At 47.8% G+C, this 25,860-nt stretch overlaps 4 protein-coding genes across 10 annotated transcripts in view; 3 read left to right on the top strand and 1 right to left on the bottom strand.

The window, feature by feature from the left end:
* Positions 1–4,544, bottom strand: part of LOC111846127 (serine/threonine-protein phosphatase 6 regulatory subunit 2) — a 32,681-nt gene extending 28,137 nt beyond the window's left edge. The window contains exon 1 of one of the 4 annotated variants that reach the window (XM_072709908.1): positions 4,271–4,544. The gene's annotated coding sequence lies outside the window, so the exon portion shown is untranslated. The remainder of the gene's footprint in view (positions 1–4,270) is intronic. The other 3 variants (XM_023816014.2, XM_023816016.2, XM_023816018.2) reach the window with 3 other exon arrangements.
* Positions 4,545–4,659: 115 nt separating this feature from the next.
* On the top strand, positions 4,660–13,980 carry dennd6b (DENN/MADD domain containing 6B). The gene is made up of 20 exons (XM_023816021.2): positions 4,660–5,567; positions 5,856–5,894; positions 6,063–6,105; positions 6,255–6,367; positions 6,535–6,615; positions 6,897–7,002; positions 7,586–7,665; positions 7,760–7,822; positions 8,008–8,063; positions 8,387–8,509; positions 8,788–8,883; positions 9,009–9,103; positions 9,476–9,541; positions 11,210–11,274; positions 11,403–11,492; positions 11,814–11,867; positions 12,003–12,112; positions 12,246–12,348; positions 12,447–12,521; positions 12,614–13,980. Exons 1-20 carry the CDS (start codon positions 5,415–5,417, stop codon positions 12,734–12,736), a joined length of 1,734 nt encoding a protein of 577 aa, XP_023671789.1. The 5' UTR covers positions 4,660–5,414; the 3' UTR covers positions 12,737–13,980.
* Positions 13,981–15,437: 1,457 nt separating this feature from the next.
* Positions 15,438–18,518, top strand: LOC111846134 (ADP-ribosylation factor 4-like). Its single transcript, XM_023816025.2, has 6 exons — positions 15,438–15,667; positions 16,338–16,418; positions 16,577–16,686; positions 17,065–17,136; positions 17,361–17,486; positions 17,660–18,518. Exons 1-6 carry the CDS (start codon positions 15,601–15,603, stop codon positions 17,744–17,746), a joined length of 543 nt encoding a protein of 180 aa, XP_023671793.1. The 5' UTR covers positions 15,438–15,600; the 3' UTR covers positions 17,747–18,518.
* A 96-nt stretch (positions 18,519–18,614) lies between these two features.
* On the top strand, positions 18,615–25,540 carry LOC111846128 (protein tyrosine phosphatase domain-containing protein 1). Of its 4 annotated transcripts, none has more exons than XM_072709910.1 (12): positions 18,615–20,232; positions 20,718–20,854; positions 21,038–21,118; positions 21,486–21,604; positions 21,696–21,833; positions 22,492–23,063; positions 23,144–23,392; positions 23,538–23,651; positions 23,800–23,901; positions 23,995–24,066; positions 24,218–24,328; positions 24,639–25,540. In XM_072709910.1, the coding sequence occupies exons 3-12, from the start codon at positions 21,060–21,062 to the stop codon at positions 24,819–24,821; spliced, it is 1,719 nt and encodes a 572-aa protein (XP_072566011.1). In that variant the 5' UTR covers positions 18,615–20,232; positions 20,718–20,854; positions 21,038–21,059; the 3' UTR covers positions 24,822–25,540. The 4 variants fall into 4 exon arrangements, with proteins under 4 accessions (XP_072566011.1, XP_023671788.2, XP_023671787.2 ...); XM_023816020.2 differs by having other exon boundaries at positions 20,584–20,854; positions 23,803–23,901; XM_023816019.2 differs by having other exon boundaries at positions 20,584–20,854.
* Positions 25,541–25,860: the final 320 nt, after the last annotated feature.

Raw genomic sequence — 25,860 nt, 5'->3', positions numbered from 1 at the left:
TGCCAGCAAGGAGAGGCATATGGGCAGAGAATGCAGAGATTCTCTTGTAATTTTCTGATTTTCTAATTCAAACACAAAGAAAAAAAATTGTGTACAATCTGGCCTCTGGAAGTTTTAATTATACAAGAGAGAATGTCAAACGCACCAGCTATCCAGCTTCTATAGAAGTAATTGCATAAATTTTCAGTGAGCATATGTGTGCCACAGTTTAGTGTTAATTCCTCTACTCTGGAAGATACAATCAAACTGCTGTAGTTACTTTTCATAGGTAGTAAAACCAACCATCCATGTTGTGTTTCTTGGGTCAGACACCATCCCTCACTCACAATAAGCCCTTCATCGCACTGAGGATTCACAAACACCAAGGACTGCAAACCACAGATTAGTGCAAATGTCACAGCGCAGAAACTCTGTTTTATAAATTCAAGCACATAAAGAGGCCACAGACAATCAGAAACAGACACTGCAGATGTTGCCACTGAGACAGAGCAAACACTGACTGTGCAGATGATATTAATTTTACTTTCCAAAGAAAGTGACCCATATTAGAACAATCTCCTGGTGAGGTCAGACATTGATTTTTTTCTCCCCATTTTTTAAAAAACAGAAGAGAGTAGCCTGACTGCAGTTAATGTAACCCCCGTCACAAATTCAACACACCATTTTCTTTCATTTCTCCTGTCTGTCCATGAGCCTGACAGCAAAGCACAATGTTCACAGTTTAACTGCCATGGTTTTGTTGAGCAGCCAGAGATAAAGGTACCAATTCATCCTTAAATTGCAGAACATGAGGGAAGCAGGCAGGCCATTTGGCCAAAGGAAAAATTGTACAGGGAAATATCCAGAGACGCTGCTTTGCCAATCACCTGACGGTACTGAAGGTCCTACACAAACACCCCTTTACAAGGCCTTGACACAAAACAGTCAGCTGAAAAACAGTAACAGGAATGGTCTTTTATAACCCCAAGTTCCTGCTGGACTTCAGTCCCTCCCACACACAGCTGTGCTCCGTTTCCTGCAGACTTCCCGGACATTTGCACACTCACCTTCCTCCTCTTCCTCCTCCTCTTCCACACTTCTCACACAGGGCAGAGACACTCTGTCAGTGCAATGAGGTGTACACGTGGCACCGTGCTATACAAAAACCAAATGCACATTCTGATTGGCGGCCACAGAGCTCCTTGTGAAATACGCCCTCGTGAAACACTTCCTCTCGCTCTGGAGTCAAGCCTCAGTTCATAAAAATGATGTGCGAGGAAAGCCAGCTCTGCCCATCATGAGGCCCCAAGGAGACTGCTAACAGACTAGTTCCTTATTGCCGTCTAGAGAAAACAGGTGCATTGCCCCTTGGTTCATCATGCATTCATTTTCCTCTTGTAAGGTTAACCATACTTTAAAGAGCTCCCATTGATATTTCTAACCGAGTTGGCATTTAACAATGGATTTTAAGAGGCTGAAGAACTGTTGCTAAGGGCTAACTGCTTAAACAGCTATCTGTATTGCTAAAGTAAGCAAATGGAAATCCATAGAAACTGTTTCCTAAATGGATGATTTGTGAACCAAGAAATGAGGAGCTAAAACTGCACATTAGTTTTCTAATACTCAAACAGATGTCACCTTCACTCATCGCTTTGTTATACATTATGCACCAGCATTGAATATTCACCACCCAAAGGGGATATTATGGCCAAAGTCCACAGTCCAATTGCATTTTTAATGATGCCTTAGTTACAATACACCATGCTGTTGTACACCACGAAATCTAAACAATGACAAACAAAAAAGAAAAAAAAATCTAGACGATGGCATCTAAACATAACAGTGACTGATTCCCAGAGTGGTGACAATAGTCACTTTTCCATGCACATTAATGAGCTTATGGAAACATAAAATTTCTGCATAAGCCTTATACACTGTTGCAGATAAAGGCAGCCATCCTGCCAAAAAGATAAACCAAAAGCTTCAAAACTAATCATACTGGGGTTACATGCTAAACCTAAAACTTTTTTACATTTCACCCATCGTAATATATTCCTTATTTATGTCACTGGTTACTCAAGATCGAGGGATCGTTGGAAACTGATAGCCAAGTAGCTCAGCTTCGCACGGGCAGTCACCCGTTTCACCATTACATCACATGCTGACGCCCAAGCTACAAGGGCTTCTGCCAACTTCGTAGTTCCCCGTCTTATCGTTCATTCATCGTGTTCCCATGACAACCAGATTGAACCATCTCAGGCGCAACACTGAGTGCTCAAAACAACAGATGACAATCTTCTTAGCGGAGAGCAGAAGAGGGCATCTATTTAGGAGCTTTAGAGAACAAAATGAAAAATCAGGGCCTACATGCTAATGGGTCCCGCTAAAACAAAGCTAGGTAGCTACATCACATTAATAAAGATGCATTGTCATATTTATCATTCATTCGAAGGAAAGGAAAAAAACATACTGCTTATTGCTTCTCCAGCTTGATTACACCCCCCCCCCACACACACACACACACACACACACACACACACACCACAACACGCTACTGTACAGGTGTGCTGTGCACTAAGACAAATCCTGAAAGTATGCAGGCACACAGCTGCACACACTACACTGGAAAAACACCACCAGGAGCTGCTTATTGCACAAGTTCTCTGAGGGAAACAACATGCTTAACTGGCTGGCTCTACTTTCAAGCTCAGATTTAGACCTCAAGATCGACTCCTTGGAAACACTAAATCTGGCAGACTCATTTAAAGCGCGAGATTCGCCCACGCTCCACAGAAGACAACCAGAAACAAAACACTTCAAGATATAATTGCTGGGAACAGTTTTTCCATCGGTAGATTGAACCAAAAAACTCTGACGTTAATATGTAGCCTTAAACAAAACTTTTTCAACAGGAAAAAGCTAAGGAACACATTTAGTTACAGAGGAAACCGTGCTTTCTCAAAGACCATGTGGGACTGTTTTAAAATGTATTTTTTGAAGTGACACCAATCCCCAGTAGCATTTGTTTTTTAGGGCTACTTTCCTAGTGCAGTTTCATCTGAATCCATAACGTGACATAATATATAGGAACTATAAGCTTCCAAGAAAGCCACGTGATAAGCACTGTGACCGACAGCAGAAAATTGATTACATGAACTGAATCATGTATCAAAGTCCAAATCTGACTCAACACACATAGCTGTGTGACACTTGAGCAAAGTACCAACTAGGCCAATTCAGACAACTAGATGGAGGAAAATAAGGAAACAATATATATACCAAAAAGGTTACAATAATAAAAAAATGAGGACATTACATGCCATGCTCACTGAGCAGTGCCAAACGATTACCTGAGCGGAGAACCATGCACGGTGTAGCCAAACTGTAACTGAGTACGAGTACATTATTTGAATTGAAAAATATGTCGCTAGTATAGGGATGTCCAAGATATGTATAAAACAAGTTTGCTGCAAGGGACCAACGACATGTTATGCATCTGACTATGTGGATTTCAGAAAACTCTTATCCATAAATTGCTGAGTTTCTAGTTATGTCAATTTAAATCACACTGACTAGGCCGTTTTTAATGCAATGTACGATGACAAAATGCCATTTGTTACCGTGCTCGTGAAAATGACTGAGATTCAATGGAGTTGAATCCCAGTGAGCTTAGTTTAGATTAATCACTGCCAGCCCCTAAAAATGATAACCATCTGGTCCAATGCGCATACCTATGAAGCAGACCGGTTTTTAGCTGGTTAATAAGAGCAGGGTTCTGAGCGGCCCCGTCCGTCCGCGGATAAGCATCCAGTAATAACCGGTACCTTTTCTCTAATAACACTTCGAATTCAGCCTCCGGAGCTTCGGCAGCTTTAGCTGGTGTGACCATACGGCTGCGTTACGGGTCGGCTCACTGTTAAACCACAGAGCCACGAAACAGCAAAACAGCCCGAAGCGGGCGGGTCTGAGGAGACAAGAGTCGGTGCTGAGCGGGTCACTGACCTAAGAGGGCCTCGGAGACACGGCCAGGCGCCGCGTCAAACTAACTAACCGACTAAAAACCCGACTAACTAACTTAACTAACTAACTATCCGTGCCAGGAAGGACAGGACGGCCGCTAGCCGTTAGCATGACGGGACGTAGCTTAGCCATATCAAGTTCAGCTAAGAGGCTAGGCGGCTAAGGTAACGCGGATCCGAGTGGACACTCGCCTTGAAACGGGTTACGACGAACACGCCCGCACGCCCGTCTGCCCCGCGTGCGCGATCGGCAGCGCGTGGGGGCGACTCACCTGGAGCCGAGGACAGTGACAGCGAAAGCGCGGCACGGCGCGTCTGCAGAGCTCGCCGGTCGAAACACCCCCAGCAGCTGCACGGCCGTCCGTCCATCTAACGCCCTGCACCAGCGCAGCCTGCTGAACCCGCCGCCGCTTCTCCCCCCCGCACTGCCCCGCGTTACCTTCGCAAGTAAACGGGGAGAGAAAGCCGTCGCAGAGCTGAGCCGCCGGCCTCACGGGCACTCAGGGCAGCGAAAGAAACCCCGTCATATTTTCGAATCAAAATGGCGGACATTGTCTCGGGAGCGCGCAGGCGAGCGCGAGAGCGCGGAGCTTCAAGGTTCCTCATCAGAGGTGCTGAAAGTTATGGTGTAGTATTAGATAAGAAAGTATTCCAATATTACTAAGCCCTCTGTGTCTTAAACACTACAGCCTCTCTTCTGCTGCGGTCCCTTCTGAGTTGACACATACTTTATGGTTGTTTATTATTATTATTATTATTATTAATAATAATAATATTACATCAAAATAGGACGCTGTAACGTGATAGGACAGGACGTTTTTCGAATAGTACTGCGTCCCCAAATCATTGTTTGGAATACCATTTTATTATGCAAAGTGCATTAATATCGACTGACGATGATTTCTAGGTTAACGTGTACAGTTGAAACCCACAAACAAGTTCTTTATGACAGAGCATAAAATGAGACTTTATAGGTAATTTTAGAAAAGGTAAACATACATTTTTGGTGCTGAAATATTCTGTTACATATTGTTGATATGTTCCCCCAGTGTGACGGGGGAATTCTGCGCTCATATTCTTCTGTTTTTGTTGTCAGTAACAACACTTAAAAACTGATTTCACTGGTTTAATTCCTTTGGTTTTTCTGTATCTGCCCTTTACTGAAGACAGTGAGACATATATTGTGCTCAAATATTTTTCTTGTGTGAGGACCAGTCGATGAGTCGGTATGTACTGTATTTGATGTATGTACATTTTCCTTTACTTGGGAGAGCGGCTGTCCCCTCTGTCACAATCGGGGCAGCGATCCGCACTCCGGAGCAGTAGGTGGCGCTACACACCACTCAGCTGGGGATGCAAACTTGCCTCAAGCACCGCCGAAGAAGACAGCAGGAAGCAATGGCTTGCTAAGCTGTGATGGACCCGTTGGAAAATGCCGAACCCCAAGGCTATAAATGGGGAAAAGGCACAGACGATTCGGCTTCTCGCACCGCCTGGGCCCGCTTCTCTTCCTGGCTGGAGTGCGTTTGCGTCGTTACCTTTGATCTGGAGTTCGGGCAAGCCATCGAGGTACTGACCTGTATCCAGGTGTGATGAAGCCTGTCTGTGTTTGACAGCTGGTGACCATGCTTGAGTGACATTTGCTTTGCAATAAAAAAAAGATTCAGATCGATAATGAAATAAGCCTACTCACGTCTTATGTTGTACTCTTCTTGTGAGTCTTGTCGTGGGTGACAGTTTAATGAGAACAGTACCAACAACAGAGCTTTCGGTGCTTTTAAATCGTGGTAGATATTGGCTGCGTATTACGATCGCCTTGGGACCTCTGGGAGTTATTTTATTGCTTCTGTTTTTCAGTTGGTTTATCCCCAAGATGTGAAACTTACGGAAAAAGAGGTAACTGCGCCGTTCGCTTCCCTTGATGTTAAAGCTCCGACCGTAGTTACCGCTCTGTGTTTTTCGCGTCTACTGCGGATATCACAAGCATGTATTTTCCATGGTTGCAATACGTACGACAGAACAGCAACATTTAATAACCTTTTTGTGTGAACATTATTCCCCCAGAAAACCAGCATATGCTATCTGTCCTTCCCAGATTCTTACTCGGGTAAGTTTTCCAGTCAGGCTTGATAGGTCGTGAAGCTTGGACAGTGATTTGACACCATTCCCCAGCCGTCTGAATGCGTGCAGTGTGATTGTTCAGAAGCTGGGTAAGTCGCCAGGCTGGGTTTATGCTGGTTTCCTCTGGTTTCCTAGGGTGCCTTGGAGACACTCAGTTCAGTTTCAGGCTGCGGCAGTCTGTGGGACAGAGGGGCTCTTGGTTTGGATCAGAGGACACTTACAGCGGGGACGCTCCAGTCACTCTGCAGGTAGGGTAATCCTACCGTAAAATGTGGCCGCTGCTCTCTGTTAACCAAATAAAATACAAAGAATACTAATGACAGAACTACAAGCTCCATATCTGTTCTGCACATTGTGTGTCATTTGAGTAAGTGTTGTTGAAAAGGCAGCTTGTTCATCCTTGTGGTTCCTCTAGAGAGACCTGGCGCATTACTTTGGGTATGTCTACTTCAGGCAAGTCAAAGACGTCTCCGTCAAAAGAGGGTACTTCCAAAAGGTATCGGCACGTCTTTCGATAAAATAGTTTGTGTATCATCGCGTTTTCTATGCTACTACGGAGTGTTTGATATACACTGGTGTCTTTGAGCTGATCCACCTCCATGTTTGCTTTAACTAGCTGTTATACCTCATAATTACACAGTCGATAAGATCAGTGTTTACCCAAAATATGAGTAAATGGTGTATGTTGTATTGTAACTGCCCTCATGGCGTCTGACTGCTGCTTAGCTATAGCTGTGATTTACTGTTTCCTGCCATCCTCACCCTCTCCTTCCCAAGTCCCTAGTCTTCATTTCCCGGCTGCCTTACGTCAGCCTCTTCCAGTCCCTGCTGCAGCTTGTAGCACCAGAGTTTTTTGAGAAGTTGGAGCCTTGTCTTGAAGCAGGTGAGGTGCAAAACCGAAGGCACTAGGAACAAACCCTGTTTGACCACAATTAAGCATGTAAATGTACCTTTATTCTCATGGTTAAAGAGCGGGATTTCGATCTTCTTTTAAACATGTCATTGCTGTCACACAAATCCAACTGGATTTTGTCAAATAATGCATCTGCTACACTAGTAGTAGCACAGGTAATACCTGGTGCTGAGGATGTAAATTGATGCATTTCCATGTCAACCTTACTGTATTTCGGTGTGCTGCTTTTCTGACTGGCTTCTCATAAGCCCTTGAAGTTGTTTGTGATGCCAGCACCGTGTGCTTAAAGCAGGGAGCAGTCAGCCACCTTGGAGCTGGAGATGGTCGGGGACCAGGCGGCAAATTCAGCCTGTTGGCTTCTGCTCGGTTAGGCAAAGCGGAGTGATAAGCAGGGTGATTTCTAAACTTGTGTATGGGCTCGTAACTGCGCTGTGTGTTTGACTGGACAGCTGGTTAAATCCTCCCAATTACAGACCAAATTGTGGTTTCGGGGCTGAAGGTCTTTATGATGTTGTGAGCTGGCTCCCATGGTGTGATGTTCTATGCCCCCCAGTTTGCAATGAGATTGACCAGTGGCCTGCCCCAGTGCCAGGGGTGACCCTCAACCTGCCAGTGATGGGAGTGGTGATGCAGGTAAGGCCCCTCCCCCCACCCCCACAAGGCTATAATTGCCAGGAGATCCGTGGGAGGTATTCTGAGTATGGCTGTTCCACGTTCCATCATTCAGGTCAGGATCCCAACAAAGAACGACAAGCTGGGAGGGAGCCCCTTGAAGCAGGCACACAAGGAGGTCAGTCGCTCGAGGTGCTGGGGGAGCGCGCCGGCCGGGGCACTGCTCAAGCATGCAGGGCTCCGGGGGGGGGGGGGGGATATGTGCGTGCTTTGGGACTGGAGCAGTAGAGAGCCTGGCAGTGCCGAGCGGGTGAAAGCTGACAGGAACCTGCTCCGTGATGGCCGTCTGTTTCTGTCGTACAGAATCTGCTGCCAGCCCCAGTGGTCCTGCCCACAGTGCACGAGCTGGACCTGTTTAGGTAAGTGCGGCCTTCCACCTGGGCCCCTGTCTCCTCTCCTGGTATCTCGCCAGGCCACATGCTGGCTTTCTCCTGCATGCTGTGATGATTTCATTAGCATTTGTGCACTGGTTAGTGTGAGGGAAGTCAGACTCATCTGCTGATGTTAAGCCTCTAGCAGAGTTGGTGGCAGGAGGCTGTGGGGAACAGACAAGCCTCCCCGTCTGCTGTGTGTCTCCAGCACGGCGCCATGAGCCATGTGTGCATTAATAAGATGATCCCTGACAATTTAGCCTGTTCTCTGCAGGAAGGCAACTAGGTGATTTCTCTAACCTCTGCTTCAGGTGTTTCCAGTCTCTTCTGATCCACATCCAGATGCTTTGGGAACTGGCTTTGCTAGGAGAGCCGCTGGTCGTCATGGCGCCCTCCCCGACCACCTGCTCGGAAACTGTCCTGGCCCTCGTCAGGTACCCGCCGCAGTCTATTTACATAGGAATCTCTCTGCAGCACTCTCTTGCCATCTCTGCTCTGCTCCAATGCCTCCACACGGCGTTTAACAAACATGTCCGAAGGTGCAAAGACCAGCCGAGCCGTGCTGGGTGAATGTTTATATCTGGCAGAGCCAGTGGGGGGCCTGTTCAGCGGCAGCCCTCCCCCAGCTGGCTCTTGGCACCCGCTATCGGCTGCATTGCTACATGAAGTGAAAGGTCACGTTCCTCACCTCTCTGCTGGTTTGTTTCCTCAGCTCCATTGCTCCGCTCAAGTACTGCTGCGACTATCGTCCGTACTTCACGATCCACGACAGCGAGTTTAAGGAGTACACCACCAGGACACAAGCTCCGTGAGTGCCGTCCCTGCCTGGGCCTCCCATGCTTTTCCTCGTTTCCGCTGCTCTTTGGCTACCTGGCACTCAGTGTCTTCAGTTTCTCTGTCACACACACTCATGCCCGGCTCTTTGTGATTCAGGCCCAATGTCATCCTGGGGGTAACCAACCCATTCTTCATCAAGACCTTCCAGTACTGGCCCCATGTCATCCGCCTGGGAGACCTTAAGATGTCCGGTAGGACTGGAGAGGGTGTCTCACCCATCTCAGTACTTGACCAACCCCCCCCACCCTGCCTTGCTGGAGGCAGAGTTCTAAAAGCTGAAAGTGGCAGCTTGTTATCTGACATCTGTCGGGTTATTGTGCGCTGATCCCCCTGAGGCGAATGGAGCATAGAGCAGAGCATTAGGCCTCTTAATGCTGAAGCATATGCCATAAGAGGTTGTACAGCCCCAGCCATTTGCCTGTGAGACACCCCCAAAGCTTCCTGGCCAGCTGGAACCCAGGGTTCCCTGCTAACTGGCCAGTGCCCTGAATGAGCCGTAAGCAGGGCTGATTTCCGAGTGGCTGGCTTCCTCCGGGCTCATTCCTGCTTCCTACCCGGTTAAGGTGACTTGCCAAAGCAAGTGAAGGTAAAGAAGCTGGCCAAGCTGAAAAGCCTGGACACCAAGCCAGGTAAGTGGCTCCGTCACAGACTGCTACATGAGGCTCCATTAATGCTTACATATGTCTGTTTACGTTTCATATTTTGTGGCCACAATTTTGTCTCATACAGTCAAACCACGAATTATGAATTACTTGGTTTGCGAGTGTTTTGCAAGACAAGCAAAAAATTGTAATAAATTTTAACTTAATAAACGAGCAAGGTCTCACAATACGAGTGTTACGTATACGCTTTGTCTGCCGAGCGTCACATGATCACAACTGAGTCGATGGTTCTTCTCTCTCTCCCCCGCTGTGGGATTGTGGGTAATCGTCTCCCATGCTCGGTCTCAGTCGGCTTCTCCCATGCTCGGTCTCAGTCGGCGTGCCTCATTCGTATAGTCAAAATGTAGTAGAAAAGCACCACCCGAATAAGGGTGTAGCAATGCGAGCGATGAATCTGTTTAACGACAATGTAATGTCCACATTTCTGTGAAATTGAAAAGGAGGCAAAAGCAGCTGTCATAGGATAGGTTCCTTGTCAAAGTCGCACAAAAAGAAAGATTCCAGTGAGCCAACAGATAGCAGTGATTCCATTAGTTATAGTGAAAGTCGTCCTACAAAATAACCCTCCTCTTCTCCTCTCTCTCGTCTCCCTCACACCATCCACGATTCTTTTCAAAGGTAAAGTGTAGGTTAATTTGTTTTTATGTATTTTTTCTTTATATTTTGTATTAATAATTTTTATATGAATATTTTTGGGTTGTAAGACAAATCATCCGAGTTTCCATTATTTCTAATGGGAAAATTCGCTTTGATATACAAGTGCTTTGGATTACGAGCACGTTTCCGGAATGAATTATGCTCGAAATCTGAGGTTTTACTGTATTTAATGTTGGAACCTGGAGCCACAAACCTGTCTCTTATTTAATTTTGAAAGAGTTCAATATTTTTTGTCAGAGTTTACAAAACTTGTTTGATAGCTTACCCCAAAAGCACGTGTTGGACTGTCTGCGGGGTTGTCACAATGTAGATGTAGGTCCCTCTAGTGGACATTTCTGAAATTACAGCTTAGTAAAACTAAATATGACAGAATAGAATAGAAAACCTTTGTTTTCCATCACAAAAGTTCAAAATATGGTTTATTTGGTAGCATTTCGTAGCAGTTCACTAATTTCCTTAGCGCACCTCTAACTTTGTACTATTCATAGTACAAATCTATTTCATAGATTCCCCCCACCTCAGGCTTCCATTAGGGGTGAGCTGACGTCAGCCCAGCCCCGCCCCCGTCAATTCACAGCCTTAAAATAAATATGAAGTATGTACAAAAAATATTTAAATATATACAATTGATATAATGTACACACATACTATCCCTGGCAATTAGTAATTAAGATGTTTGAGCAGCAAAACCTGCAAACTGTGTTGCAGACTGGCCTCCCAGGACTGAAACTGGGGAACTCTGCAGCAGAGCAAAAGACAGTGGCCTACAAAGGCATGACTATGATATGTGAAGCAGAACAAAGGACTGATTATTGCACATTCAGCAGGAAGCTGGGCCTGAGGAAAGAGCTCTGAGGCTCCCTCGACCGTAACCCCAAAATCCAGTGGTAGCAGGAAGCCGCTCCAAAGATGGGGGAGGGCGTTTGATGACGTGGGGCTCTGCTTCCTCGACTGTTTTCATTCTGCTCTTCTCCCTAGGCGTATACACGGCATATAAAACGTTTCTTCACAAAGATAAGGCCCTCATTAAAAGGCTCTTAAAGGTAAGTGAATCGTCACGTCCCTGAGACCAGCCCCCTAGTGGTGACTGCCCCAACCTGTAATGTTTCATGGGTATGAGCCCTTTTGTATGCCCCAGACTGAGTGCTCGGTCCGTCTGCTCCTCTCTTAGGGCATCCAGCGAAAGCGCCCTTCCGAGGTACAGTGCGCTATCCTGAGGCGCCACCTGCTGGAACTCACGCAGAGCTTCATTATACCCCTGGTGAGGCTCAGTCGACTGGCTTGTCTCCTTCCTCCCAGCTTGCATTTCTGTCACCATGCACTGGGCACACAGACAATTGCAGTAATTAAATACTGAGCTAAAATTGTCGTTTAGGCTAAATATTTCATTTAATAATTGTGCTGTCAGAAGATAACTGATCTACTAAATAACTGAGCACTGCTTAAAATATTCATCAATGAGAGTGTGATTTTTTTTTTTTAAGACTGAAAAATGAAAGTAAAGTAGATTTAGCTGCTGAGAGTGCAGAAACACAGGTCAGCATTCCCACACATGGACGCTCTTCTGTTCCTGTTCCTTCAGGAACGTTACCTGGCCAGCCTAATGCCCCTTCAGAAGTCAGTGACACCATGGAAGGTAGGTCCAGGCCTTCGGCGCGATGATGTGCATCACCGTGCTCCTGAATTCCCATCCCGGTGGCAAGATGATCAGCGGATGAGGGTCCTTGGTTGTCCGTACCAATGGCCTGACTGGGACCCCATGTGTGTCCAGACGCCCCCCCAGATCCGGCCTTTCAGCCAGGAGGAGTTCATGAAGACACTGGAGCACGCTGGCCCCCAGCTCACCTCTGTGCTCAAGGGTGACTGGATGGGCCTGTACAGGTGAGGCATCTGTCCTGCTGCAGGGAGACCTTGGTCCCCTTTAAAAGTCACAATTTCTGCTCAATGTTGATGTTAAACCTTACATCCTGTAAAAATGTCCTGAAACCGCCAACGCCCCGATTTCACCCCTCAGACGCTTCTTCAGGTCCCCAAACTTTGACGGGTGGTTTCGCCTCAGACACAGAGAGATGACGCAGAAACTGGAGTGTCTTCACCTGGAGGTCATCTCTGAAGCTGTGAGTGCCGCCACCCACTCCCACAATGCACTGTGGTCCTTTTGACCCAGCAGGCGCCATAGCGTCTCTGTACTGCCGTCTTCCTACGTTCCCTGCAGGACCTCGCAGCGTGGATCCAAGACAAGTCCGAGGTGGAGATCGTTGACCTTGTGCTGAAGCTGAGGGAGAAGCTGGTTGGTTGAGCCATGTTCAGCGTTGGCGGTCAGTTGTCTGTTGGTCCGTGTGCGTTTTGGTGGCTCCATTGTCACCTCCCCCTGTCCCCCAGACCAAGGCCCGCCGGCAGCAGCTCCCAGTGAAGGAGGAAGTGCTGCAGAAGCAGGAGAAGCATGTGGAGACAGTCATCTGCTCCCTGCCGGAGGACCTGCAGGCCGTTCTGCTTCGCCGCTGACCACTTTCGACCCCCCCCCATACACACATCTCCTCACCACTTCCTATCAGCTGACAGTCAGTTTTAATCTTTTAATCACACCCCACTCCATTTTAGGTCAGAAAACACACTACGCACCTAAGGTTTCATGCCTGTAACGCAGCATGACATGGAGGAGCACAGAAAGGCCCGAAAACGGCTCTTTCCTAAACTGAGCTGTTCCAGGTTCCACCTTCCTCCGAAGCTCGAGGTGCGACCTGCGACCCTGTCACTAATTGGTCACGTACCATGCTCACGCTTGTAAGCCAGTTCCCCTTAATGCAGCCAGTGTTTAGGAAGGGCCCTGCTTGGCTTAGAAATAGATTTAGCATGAAGTCACACTAGTTAGTCTGAGCAAAATGTTGCATCATTATTGCAGATGTTGGAACTTTTGCCTTGTTGTGTATGTGAGTATTTTTCTTGGGTTTATGGAAGCTCCTGCATTGCTTGGGATTCATAAAAACACAAAAACACTTTTAGGTGGATAGTGGAGATGCATTAGGATTTCATTAGCAACTGTGAAGGTTGCCTGTTGTAATAGATTCATTAACATTGAACCAGCTTTCAGATACACTGTCAAGATGAGCTCTGCACTGAATTTAGTAGTAGTTATTTTTGGTTTATGATATTTATTTTTTTATTATTTGTGAGAAAAAAAGACTTTTATGCATGTCTAAAATGTCTCAGTGCTGTACCCCGAACATAAACACTGCACATGCTTTGAGGAGGCCATCTTTTGCTGGACCTCATCTGCTGGTGCTGCCAGGCCGAGCTCACAGCCTGTCCCTAACTCCTGTCACCATGCCTCTCCTGTGACACTGGAGCAAACGGCTGGCCCTTGTAATGTCCCCCCTCCCCAATACACAGGTGCAGTGTCCAGTTGGGCCCACAGCAGCTCTGAGCTGGTACTGAGAGCCTGAAAAGCCGACCCGTGCATCTACAGCAGGCTGATGTGCATTAACATGTAATATGATGCAGGAGTGTGGCATTCTGGGATGTCAGCGCCGCTCCAGGTGCTGAACCTTCTGACAAAGGTGACCTGAGCTGGACAACTGATCCTGAGTCAGTGATTACATTTATTATTATTTATCATTGATGGTACTTAATCATCTTCAGTCCTCGTTTAGGTGTATGAACTGGCTTATTTATTTATTGCATCACTACACTCTCACTATTGATACCGACAAATCTGAACAGGTTCCTAATAAAACAGAAAAGCAATGTGATGCTGAGGCTTTATTTCTTGGGCGGGCGGGTTGGGGGGAGTGGAAACAGGTCCCTCGTCACAGGTTAAATGGCTTTCCAGTTAAGTAGGTTGTGACATTATTCTCAGCTCCGACTACCAAGGTAAATGGAACGTGGCATAATTCACACATTGGCTTATTTGGCAGACAAGATGACAGACAGATGACAGGAGCAGAGTGAGAACCAACCAGAAGAGGCAGAAAGCCGTCTTGAGAAATTCTACAAATAAATGACTAACAAACAATAGAGCTTTCATGACACATGAGCAAACCATAAGCACAAAGAAGACAATATGAATCTGCAATAAATTAAATTCTAAGCATAAGTTGTTTTAAATGTTTTCAAATTATGATCCCCAGATGAGTATTTACCATGCAATAACCAAAAGGTTCAATGACAGTCGATTTGAGGTCTAGTTTTAATTTGGTGATCAGTGCTCATTGTTGGCACACAACAACAAAATGTGTCCTCTGCATTTAACCCATATGGGACATAGCAGGGGGTAGCTAATTCAGTGCTCGGGGAGCAGTGCTTGGGGGCGATACCTTGCTCAGGGTACCTCAGTAGTGCCTTGCTGGTCAGGGATTCGAACCAGCAATCTTTCAATTACACGTGCGTTTCCCTAACCATTAGACGTTTAAGAGCAAGCCCTGATTTCAGTGCGACCTCTACAAAACAAAACGAGCACCCAATAACAACAGTGAAGGCTGGACAACTTTACCTGTAATGTATCATGATGTTAACTCAAGAAGACCAGTCATCTGAGGATAGGTCAAACCGCTTTCCTATAATAGCACACTCATCAGTCAGCTGTTTATGAAACTCCAAAGTCCGGAAACAGAAAAACAGCGAGAGGTAAAGAACAGACGGAGCGTCACGTGTAGGTATCTAACTTTCAATAGCTTTAAATCAAGTATGAATGCATAATAAGATTGTTACTCAGACCTCAGAGTAATCCCGTGTTTTATAAATAAATGTAAAACCCAGGGCTGCAAGTTAAGGAAAAGGGACTGATCTTAATCTTATTAAGTCAGACAGGTAATTATCACAGCAATGCCTATAAGAGAGAAAACCTGTTTAGTTTGATTCCCAGCCACGCAGTCGGACGCGACGACACCACAGGTGACATACAGGAGATCCCGTCATGTCCTCCTGTGAGAATGCCGTTTCGCGCCACACGTTTGCGTGTACGCAGGTGACATACACTTCCTGGTAACGATTCAAGGGCGTCGCTAATGTTTTGACTTCCTGGGTGGTCTTTTAAGTCGTGTGTTCAGTAGATATTTTCCTTTACGCATAAAACATATCAGTGGTGATGAACAGAAAAATGCAGTAACTATATATAGGAATATAAGAATAGATGCAGTTGAACGGTCTTTCGTACCAGAATAACATTTTAACAACACCGGAAGTTGGGGCTGCGCGAGGGGGTGACGCGTCACTTCCGCCTCGTTGGCCCGGACGTGGCACTGTAGCCAGAGGGGGGCCGTACTCCTGTTCTCTTCCGAGACGGGGGAGGATAAATATCAGCGGAGGATTCGAGCCTTGTATTACGAACTGCTGGTTAGGGATATTTGAAGTAGCTTGTCTGTGCGAGTAAGATGGGACTCACAATTTCATCGCTGTTTTCTAGGCTCTTCGGCAAGAAGCAGATGAGGATCCTTATGGGTGAGTACTGGAAGGAAGGGAGGGACAGTTGTGTGGAAAAGAAAGGGCTTCGATGCGGCTCTTTCAGCAGGATCAGAGGTTTAGCAGCAGTGGCGCTAGTTTAACACTTACGGTGCCTGCTAGACTCATACTACGCACTTTTTTTAATGACACACGAGTGATTTTCCGTGAACCGTTACTGCCCGCTTTATTCCATATGGTGGGGGAGTCGGGGGTAGAAGCGTAAGATGTCAGTGGGGCTGTTAGCCAGGGTGTGGGGCGTCGTTAGTTTTCCCGGACTGACATGGAGCTGATGTGCTGAGGATAGAGGTAACAGGTGGATTGACTCCTTACTCAAGTCGCACTCATATCACAGGCACCGCAGTACGTTATGCTTTGTGACCCGTTTGTAAAAGCGGCGGCTCTTCTCAGACGGGTATCCCTTACCTGTAGCGTGACGCGTCTGCCTGATGGAGGACGGGAGCGGAGTTCGCGTTCAGACGCACGAAGCTGTCACCGGTTTCGCACATTGACTTGAGATGGACAAAAGCAGGGTTATTTGATAACCCTTTAATGTGCTCATGATGTTATTGGTTGTGCAATCTAGATGCAAGGTTTCTTAACTTTTCTATGTAAAGTTTTGCACTGTTAAAGCAGTTTTGTTTCTCTCTCTCTCTCTCTCTCTCTCTAGTGGGTTTGGATGCTGCTGGGAAAACCACCATCCTGTACAAACTGAAACTGGGAGAAATTGTGACCACCATTCCAACCATCGGTAAGATCTGCGTTGAAGAGAGACATTCTGTCACCATGTACTCTTTGGCCCAGTCACCATACTGCTTTCGATCTGAAGCTTTCCAGGTTGTGACTGTGTCCCAGTTTCATTGTAAACATCTTCAAGCGTTGATCATTCTCTGCTGACCTGATTGACAGGTTTCAACGTGGAAACTGTGGAATACAAGAACATCTGCTTCACGGTGTGGGATGTGGGCGGCCAGGACAGGATCCGGCCTCTCTGGAGACATTACTTCCAGAACACGCAGGTCTGTCTTTTCTCCACCTGTAGGACCTCTGTGTCCTCCATCACTGAGCCACAAATGTTAAAAACCAAACTAAAATGTAACTGAGTTGTGACAGTAGATGAGATCAGTAAATATCCTCAACACCATTTTAAACTCATACTGCCATACTGCTCTTTGAAAGATTGCTGGTTTCTCACCTGGTTGCCATATCAGCTGGATAGTGAAGGTGTCCCTCCTGGTCTGATTTACCTCCTTTCCATTTCGAGATATTTGGCTTGGCTTCAATTCTGAGCCACATCTAGCTCTCTGATCTTTTGGCTGGCCTAACTGACTGCTCTGACAGTGTCCCCGATCAGGTCTCTCTGTCACGCTGACTCTGAGCTGTTGTCTGGTCCCTAGGGTCTCATCTTTGTCGTGGACAGCAACGACCGTGAGCGAATAGCAGAGTCAGCAGAGGAGCTCTCCAAAATGGTGGGTATCTGCGTGGTCCGCAGCCATTGGCGCAAGCAGACATGACTTCCTGCAGCTTCCTGTGTCTCCACAGAGCCTCCTGCTCATTTACAGTCACACAGGCTAATTCAGTGATGCTCTCCTGAGGGCTACATTTCTTCACACTGCGGGGGCATGTCCCCCCTCCCGGACCCCAAGATGGATGCGGTTTAACTGACCCGTACCTGTACTGTGTTTCTCCACAGCTGCAGGAGGATGAGCTGCGTGATGCCGTTGTGCTGGTCTTCGCCAACAAACAAGATCTGCCCAACGCCATGCCAGTGAGCGACCTGACAGACAAACTGGGCCTTCACAGCCTGCGGAGCAGAACCGTAAGTGTCCTAGGGATCGGGAGCAAGAATGTGAACTGCTGGGGGGTGAGGGTCTCCCTTACTACCTTAATGGATCTGAAGGCATTAAACTGAACTCTGAGTTGAGCATCAGGGATGGTCTTTGCAGAGTGAAGCCAATGTCTCCATGTCTCCCTCTCCCCCTCCCTCTCCAGTGGCATGTACAGGCAACCTGTGCCACACAGGGCACAGGCCTCTACGAAGGGCTGGACTGGTTATCCAATGAGCTCTCCAAGCACTAGGTGGCAGCAGAGTGCCAGGTGGCGTGAAGGCGACCAAGCCCAGAAAGGCACACAAGGGAGCGGATGGCGGGGATTTCAACCAAGAAACTGTCTAAATTATCAGTGTGTCTGTCTGCTACACCTTCGCTTTATGGACTGTACTTTTTTTTTTTCTTTTTTTTTCTTTTTTTTTTGTCTATCCTCTGCCTTTACCTCTTTTAGAGTCCCCCCACCCATCTCCACAAAACATTTTAGGTTGCATGTTTTTAGACGGTGTAAGGTTACCATGGAAATGGACTAAGGTGCGGTGCAGAGGAGGGGTGTGGGTCTCCACCCCTGCTCATCTTACCCTGTTATAACTGACCAGGTTGCCCCCCCCACCCCACGGTAAAGAATGATTTTCAGGGAAGTAGCGGGACATGGAGAAAGAAGAACTAGTGGGAAAACAGACTGGACGGTGGAACTGCTGTGCTGGGACCAGTACATGATGCAATAAACACACCTCCCAGTGTAACTGGTGCTGTGATGGAGACTTTTAAGCGAGTGCATGTTTTTAAGGCGATCGGAGATCTCCAGACAAGCTTAGTGGAGCATGTGAAGGTCTTACCTTGTGGTGGAGGAGCTGCTCTTTGGGCTCAGTAGGAATCCAGTCTTGTGCTTTTCTGCCCGCGAGGGTCTCCAGTGTGTACATTCCATTACCTCCCTCTCTGAGCCCTGCATGGGATTCAAAACCTCCAAGGGGGTCAAACGGTTTGTTGTACAAAACAAAATAATAAAACGTAGGAAAAACTCACGTTTCTCTGGAAGTCCTTTTAAAAGAAAAGTTTGGCAGCAGAAATAGACATAGCAATCTGGTGCTGTGAGATGTAGGAATGTAACGTTGCCGTGGTGCTGGTGGACGTCTCGGGGTCCGGGACGCCGTTCCTCATGCTGGCGGTGAATCTTGTGGTAGGTTGGGGGGGTGGGGCTGTCGCCAGTGGTTTGTTATACCATTTCCCCCCAGAAGATGGCGCCCGCGGTGGCTGTTTGTCACATAATGGGCTGCACAGGATTAACACTTTTGCAGCAAAAAGAAGTGAATTTAAATGGGAATACTGCCAGTGACATTCTGCCCCCTGGTGTTAAGGTCTTAAGCGTGGACTGTAAGCATAATGGTGATGTCATACTCAGACTGTCCTATAGAGGGCACTGCTATCTTTACCCAGTTCAAAGACATAGTCTAGAGCAGGGGTGTCAAATTCCAGTCCTGGAGTAGCTTAGTTCTTTCCCTTTTCCATCATAAATAATTCCGCTCGAGAGTTGTGGTAATTAGCACAAGGAGTTTAATCAGGTGTGTTAAATGAGGGTAAACCAAAAACTGCAGGGCTCCGGCAGTTTTGACAACCCTGCTTTAGAGCTAGTGCTCCAGATGAGAGGCAGGGAGATGCATTCTTGCCAGAACCCTAGTGGTCACCTAGAAATGGGAATTCAGTTTGGGATTCTCAGCCCCCTTGCCAAGCACACAAACACTCCTTAAGTGGGTGGGTCCACACTGTGTGTGCTGTGAGGGCTCACTGTCTGCAATTCACTGCATATATGCTGTGTTAGCAGTGGGGCTCCCCCTGTCTCCAATTCACCGCATATGTACTGTGTCAGCAGTGAGGGGGCCCTGACTGCCATTCACTTCAAATACTGTATTGGCAGTGATGGCCCCCGTCTGCCATTCACTGCATATACATACTGTGTTAGCAGCGAGTCCCCCTCTCTGCCATTCACTACATATACTTTGTTAGAAGTGCCATTGTCTGCACTGTATAAAAAAGTGCCTATATATAAAACATTAAAACAGAAGTGCCACACAAATCAAACATATAAACCGAATATGACTTTCAGCCTTGACATGTAAGATACTGCTCTGTTTCTAAGTACTGGGTACTTAGCAACATTTTAATAAAGAAACCCTGTTTTCGTATTTACAATACAAACGGCCACATCTCTGCTGCCATCTGTCGGTGCGATATCAAGGAGCTGGTATTTAAACTGTTGTAACCAACCAGGATCACGGGAGTAAATGAAAGAAATAAGATGATTTTATGATGGTTACTACTGCTGTATGCTGTTGATCAACACTTGCAGGCATAGTGACATGAGCTGGTGTCGTCGTATGTAATAAAGCTAATCATTCACGGATACCTGGGGCCTGTACTACGAAGCGGGGTTACTGGCTTATCGGGGTAACTTGTCGGATTTAAGGTAGTCTGGGCAAAATGAAGTGAACGAATATGAAGTCCTTTTAAACTGTGGTACCTTAAATCCGACAAGTTACCCCGATAAGCCCGTAACCCCGCTATGTAGTACAAGCCACTGTGCGCTATTTATACTGTAGCTAATGAGGATCAGGCAGGGAAGCGAGGTCAGCAGAAACGCTTCGGTGCTCGGGAGGCAGCGCCATACACTGTCCTTCTCTTTACCTAAATTTCATAAACTCCCTTCTTCTTTTCGGATTTAAAGAATGAGCTGAGAGATAGGTAAGTTATTTAAACATTTTATGTTTTTTTAAATATGGAATTATGATGCTATCTCAATAATGTAGTCAAAGTAAAATATAGCGGTTTTATAAAGCACATTTAAAAACAATTGGTGTAAAAGTGCTGTACAATCAAAATAAGGAAAACCAAAGAGAAGTTTGAATGACGAAAAGACGACAAAATATAAACGATGCTTGATTATTTGCAACCGTTTATTAAAAAAGATATTTGTGCTTGTGCTGTTCCGGGATTAATTATAGTTGACAACAGCTTTAAAGTATTTAAATTATTAACTTTAACTTATTAAAGTTTTGTATGTGTCTGTGCATATATACATATCATAAATTGCAGCTGCAAGATGCACGGTGCCCCACTGCCACAGCCTGGCCATTAGCGACACACAAGCCCGTTTTTTTCTGAAGCGAAATCGCATCACCCGCGACATGACTCTGCCTGTTCCGGTTCCCCGGCCGTCCTACTCCCAGGCACGGGAGACGCTGGTCAAAGCCATCCCGCCAAAAATCATCTGCCTGCTGGCCTGCGGGGGGAGGGACTGCCGCTACGAGGGTCCGGAGTGCTGGAGAGCCAGCCAGCAGGCGATTCGGGGGCTCTTCTCGTCATGGTAAGGAACCAAAACCACGCAGCAGTAACTAATGCCTGTGGTTTAGTCGGTGTCCTAAACTGCGTATCTGAGACGTGAAAGTTGCTTAGCAGCATCCACACGTGGCTAAAGAGTACGTCATTTTGGATGAAATCGTCTGTTACATTAATAATACGGCAAACGAAAGTCCATTTGTGTGGATAGGATCACCGAGAACATCGTGGCGATGTCACGACCTTCTACACAGCTCATCCAAACCTACAACATCATCGAGCAGTTCCACAAGTGAGTCTTCATCTTTCACCAGTGACATGCTCCGTACAGGCAGAACTGTCTTCCCATTCATCTTTGCTATGCACTTGCTCTAATAAAGATTTCGAAGTTCTTTTTTAAAGCCTTATCAAGTCTAATTGGCTTTAGGAATTACCTCTAAAAACATCACCTTCTAAGGCGTCCCCCTCCAGGGGTGAATGTAGGATCTCTCTTTTCTTAAGGTGGGAGGTGCATAAGAGTGGTCATAATTCATACAGTCTGATTTTATCTTTAGCCAATTATATGTTTTTGAATCAGTGAGTGATGAGGGAGAGGCAGTCTGGGGGCCAATCAGCTTTCAGCTGACCCCACCCCTGCCTGTCCTGCATCGTGTCCCCAGGGTGAACATCAGGTCCATCATAAACATGCAGCTGTGTGGAGAGCACGCTCACTGCGGCCCCCCCTTGGAGCCCGACTCCGGCTTCTCCTACTCCCCGCAGATCTTCATGGAGAATGGCAGTGAGTTGGCATTTGCCCCCCCCCCCCCCCCCCAGCCGGTGTCATCGGCGTCTGGGGATGACACACCCCTGCCTCTCTTGCCCCTCTCCAGTCTCCTTCTATAACTTCGGCATGCCGGACTTCAGCGTGGCATCGCTGCCCAGGATGCTGGATGCGGTGAAGGTGCTAGCGTTCGCCGTGCGGCAGGGGAGAGTCGCCGTGCACTGTCATGCGGGCCTGGGCCGCACTGGTGAGCTTCCCCTCCTTTTCTGCGGTTTGGCACTGAACGCAGCAGATCAATCAGGTGGTGTGTCACTCAGCAGCTTAGTTCTCTATGCCTGTGATCAAAAAGTTGCTAATTCAAATCCTGTGCTTAGCAGAATAGTCACCTGTCCGTTGGACCCTTGAGCCAGGCCCTTAACCCCCTGAAAAATTATCCAGGAGTGTCAGAGAAATGGTGGGGCCTGTGCTCAGAGCCTAAGCATCAGTCTCACCACTATATATTTGCATATGTGTTTAAGAGGAGAGCATGATGGGAAATTTGAAAACTAACACATTCCAATGTACTTCTGTAAATCGAGAGAGAATCATAAGACGACTATGTGAGAAAGCGGCAGGTTCCCGTCACCACAAATGGAATAGTTCGGTGTTATTTTTAGAGATATTTACTGATTCACACTAAGGTTAAGGGTACAGCAGAAATCCGCATCTTTGGATTCGACTAATTTTAAAAAGAGAAATGGGAAGAATAAGTCTTTGCCCTCCCCCCTCCACCCCCCCAGGAGAGTGAAGATTCCTGTGTGCTGCTCCCATTAAGCTCCCACCCTCCCCTGACTGGATAATCGTCTGCTGAGCGTGAAGTTCATGTCTTTGTGGCACTGAGACGCGTGCGCTGACTTTGGGCACAGGTGTGCTGATCGCCTGCTACCTGACCTACGAGCTGCGCGTCACCCCCAGCGAGGCAGTGCACTACATACGGCTCAGGCGGCCGCGCTCTGTACAGACACGCGCCCAGATCCGTATGGTCTTCAGCTTTGCTTGCCTGCTGGCCACGCAGCTGGTGCTGTACCCGGACCTAAGCCACAGGCACGGCGCCCCCTTCAGCTTGCGGCAGCACCTGCAGCGGCAGGGCCTCCTGCTCCATGGCGAGGAGGCGCGTCGCCTGAAGAATGTGCCCAAGGTGGTGGACTTCCTCTGCAGGAGGTTGGTGGCCCTGGCTTGGGGCCAAGAGTGCTCTCATGGCTGGAAGGTGGAGGTGGCGAGGCGGGCGGCTGTGCTGGAGCTGACAAAGGTGGTGAGAAACACTCTGCTCAGTACAGACTTCCCGGTCCATCTCAGGGATCCTACGGCATGGAAGCCCTCTATCTGTACAGGGTCTTCCTGGGATGAGCAAGATGGCTTCCTGGAGTGGAAGAGGGAGGTTTTCCTAAACAAGAGGAGTTATAGTGACTCTGACCTCGGCAAGGTCTCCATCTATGAGGTGAGGCACCACCCAGGAAATAACACTGGCAAAGTGGCCTTCATGTAGTGTAATAAACCAGTTGGATTCATGTGCTCTAGGATCTAGACTTTGAGCAGTACCCTACTCTGCCAGAAGGGGGCACCACAGGGGAGTTGAAGCTAAATGGTGAAGCACCTGGAGGCTTGGATCTGAGTGCCCCTAGAATGCAGCACTGTAATGGCTGGTCAAACACGGATGGGTCTCTCTGCCTGAAACATCAAGCTTTATGCTGCCCTGTCTGCGCAGAGAGGTCTAAATTCAATCCCAAGATGGTGCCGGTGCTGGCTAAGTGCACGTCAAGCTCAGAGGTGAGCTGTGGGAGTCTGAGCTGTGTTTATTAAGAAGGGTTACAGAGATAAGCATCTGTGACATGTGGCATGAACCGTATTCAGATAAAATGAGTAAATAAAAGCGTGGAAAATTAAGTAACGGTGAATATTCACCTGCTTCTAGCTACTGGGGACTAATTTCTCCCACCTGGTGTCTACGTGTGGGGCCGTGGCCATGGCAATGGCAGAGCAGGATCCCCCTGGGGATGCGACCTTGCGGAAGTCTGCTGCACTGCAGGTGAGCACGATCACCGTTGTGTCTGGCGCGGCCTCTCGGCTCCTCGGGCCACCCATCCTCCCTGTCCCCGCTCGTCCTCCCTGTGCGGCTTCTCGGCTAGCGGCTTTTCAGGCTATTCATCCTCCCTGGGTCCACCCCTCTCATTCAGAAGGAGCTAAATGGGAACGAGTGCGGCTGGGCGGCACTTGCCACAGAAATGGACCCTGGCGTCCTCAGCTGTCTGCTCTGGACCTGGCTGGAGAAGTTGCGGGTCAGTTTAGTACCTGCTGATCCTTCTCACTGGTGTAGAGTCATGCCCCCCTCTCCCCTGGCGGCTCAAAGGCCCTTCTGCTCGGATCCACAGGAACCAGTTCTGGACGGGAAGGATGTGGACCAGCTAAACAACAGCCCTCATGGCCTCAAAAAGTTGCACAAGGTGAGGCTTCTCAGAAAGGTCCGTCATATGATGATTGAATCGCTTCTCTACAACAGGATGTTGGGGGTGTGAAACTGAAAGATGTGTACTGAAAGGTGGAGCAATAGAACGGGCTCTGGGATGAAATGGTGCTGTGTTGTCCTCTCTGCAGTGTCAGGACCAAACCATCTGCTGTCTTCTCCGCTGCATCAGTCAGGTGACCTGCCTCTGTCCACAGCTCGAGGACAGCATCCTGCGGCGACTAGTCCGAGCCCTGACCAGGGTGTGTATGCCTCCTCCTGGCAGTGGATTTTCATACAACACAAACATCTTCTAGACAATGAGTCTGTACAGTAAAGTTTTCATACAGAACCGGTAGTGATACATACTAAAGTCAGATTTAAAGCATCACCGTAAAGCACCAATAAACCCCAATCGAATTCATTTCTGACCAACGTGAAGCTTAAGATATGGCTCCCTGGACAAAATGCATCTCTGCCTGTGTGAGCGTTACCATGTGAGAATGCCCCCGCTGGCCGGCACCTCTCTTGCCACCCTCGAGTGACTGTGCCCCTCCCTCTCCCTGTACACAGTGCTCCCTAGATAACCTGGCAGGGTACGGTGCAGTGACACACCTCTTCAGGGACACTATCTGCGGAATACGACAGCGTGACCTGGTCACGGGAGCAGCGGCTAAGATCGCTAAGAAGAGTAGATGCAGAAATCGGCAACGCATCACTCTGCGCCTGCGATGCCAAGAGGATCCCCAGCTTTGATGCCGTAGAACTTTCTGGAGGACCTGTGACAGAAGAGGCAGTTTTTTAACATCAAGTTGTCCCTTTCGAGGGTAATATTATACATATGCTGCTGTTCACCTTCTGTAACATGCTGTTCTTGTGTGCAGAGTGTGAGGGTCATGACCGCGTGAACATAAACATGTGAACATGTGAACTTTGATCGTTATGTTAGTCCCTGGAAATTTTTAACATACAAATGATGCAGGAGGGGTGGCTCTGTTGTGTTTTATTGTTGTGCTTGGGACAGGGCTAAGCAGTGTCAGGAATACATATTGTAACAGTTCTCTTGAGGGAGAGAGCCGCTAATGACACACTCGCACACAAGTTATGCTCCTTGAACCAGTAATGGAACCGGCCAGGTTTTATTGTTTGTTTTTACCAGCCTTTAAAAAGGCCAACCTGTTACCAGTGCGTCCCCTAGAGACTAGGATGCACACAAGCATAACCCTGTGAGCAAGCATGATAATAGAGGCCAGACCCACCGAGTTATCATTTGCCATACCTGTTACATCCATGGTGAGTCTGGACATCCATCATCAGCTTGCTCATACAACACAACACAAAGAACATGTGCAGCTTGCTGTTTTACCTGCAAGCCCAGAACATGCACACATAATGAGCAAAACTCCAGCATAATCCCTGTTCCCATGATGCACCTCCCACAACAGCCAATGAGAACTCCCACAGAACCATTACACTGCCCCCCCCTCAGTCTCGGCTGTCCCCAGCCGCAAAGTCAAGCTCAAAGTCAGTGAGGGCAGGGGGGGCTCTCCTCCTCCGGCCTGAACGGCGCACACTGCGCCCTCCCCGCTCTGGCTGCGCTTGGAGGGGGGTGGAGGGGCTAATACTGGCTTCCAAGGGGCTCGCACCTGCAACACAGTCGTGCTTGCTATCAGAACATAACTCCCTATCCGTGGCAAGTGGTTGATAAGGAGCTAACCTATCCAGGTGTAAAACCACAATTCTACCCCTTTTACTCATTTTCACCCTGTCGACCACCTCCGAGAGGCGCTCCAGT

The sequence above is a fragment of the Paramormyrops kingsleyae genome, chromosome 3 (assembly GCF_048594095.1).
Source record: "Paramormyrops kingsleyae isolate MSU_618 chromosome 3, PKINGS_0.4, whole genome shotgun sequence".
Taxonomy (NCBI): domain Eukaryota; kingdom Metazoa; phylum Chordata; class Actinopteri; order Osteoglossiformes; family Mormyridae; genus Paramormyrops; species Paramormyrops kingsleyae.
This window is presented reverse-complemented; position numbering and strand designations above follow the sequence as displayed.

What these genes read in the sequence shown, in the direction of transcription:
- dennd6b (XM_023816021.2), top strand. Translation starts at nt 5,415, where the DNA reads ATGGACCCGTTGGAAAATGCCGAACCCCAAGGCTATAAATGGGGAAAA. An exon ending in GGGAGACCTTAAGATGTCCG is followed by an intron (nt 9,104 to 9,475) that starts GTAGGACTGGAG and finishes TACCCGGTTAAG; the next exon opens with GTGACTTGCCAAAGCAAGTG. An exon ending in TGGAGGTCATCTCTGAAGCT is followed by an intron (nt 12,349 to 12,446) that starts GTGAGTGCCGCC and finishes CGTTCCCTGCAG; the next exon opens with GACCTCGCAGCGTGGATCCA.
- LOC111846134 (XM_023816025.2), top strand. Translation starts at nt 15,601, where the DNA reads ATGGGACTCACAATTTCATCGCTGTTTTCTAGGCTCTTCGGCAAGAAG. An exon ending in GACCACCATTCCAACCATCG is followed by an intron (nt 16,419 to 16,576) that starts GTAAGATCTGCG and finishes CCTGATTGACAG; the next exon opens with GTTTCAACGTGGAAACTGTG. An exon ending in ACAGCCTGCGGAGCAGAACC is followed by an intron (nt 17,487 to 17,659) that starts GTAAGTGTCCTA and finishes CTCCCTCTCCAG; the next exon opens with TGGCATGTACAGGCAACCTG.
- LOC111846128 (XM_023816019.2), top strand. Translation starts at nt 20,676, where the DNA reads ATGACTCTGCCTGTTCCGGTTCCCCGGCCGTCCTACTCCCAGGCACGG. An exon ending in AGTGCACGTCAAGCTCAGAG is followed by an intron (nt 23,393 to 23,537) that starts GTGAGCTGTGGG and finishes ACCTGCTTCTAG; the next exon opens with CTACTGGGGACTAATTTCTC. An exon ending in GGAAGTCTGCTGCACTGCAG is followed by an intron (nt 23,652 to 23,799) that starts GTGAGCACGATC and finishes CCTCTCATTCAG; the next exon opens with AAGGAGCTAAATGGGAACGA.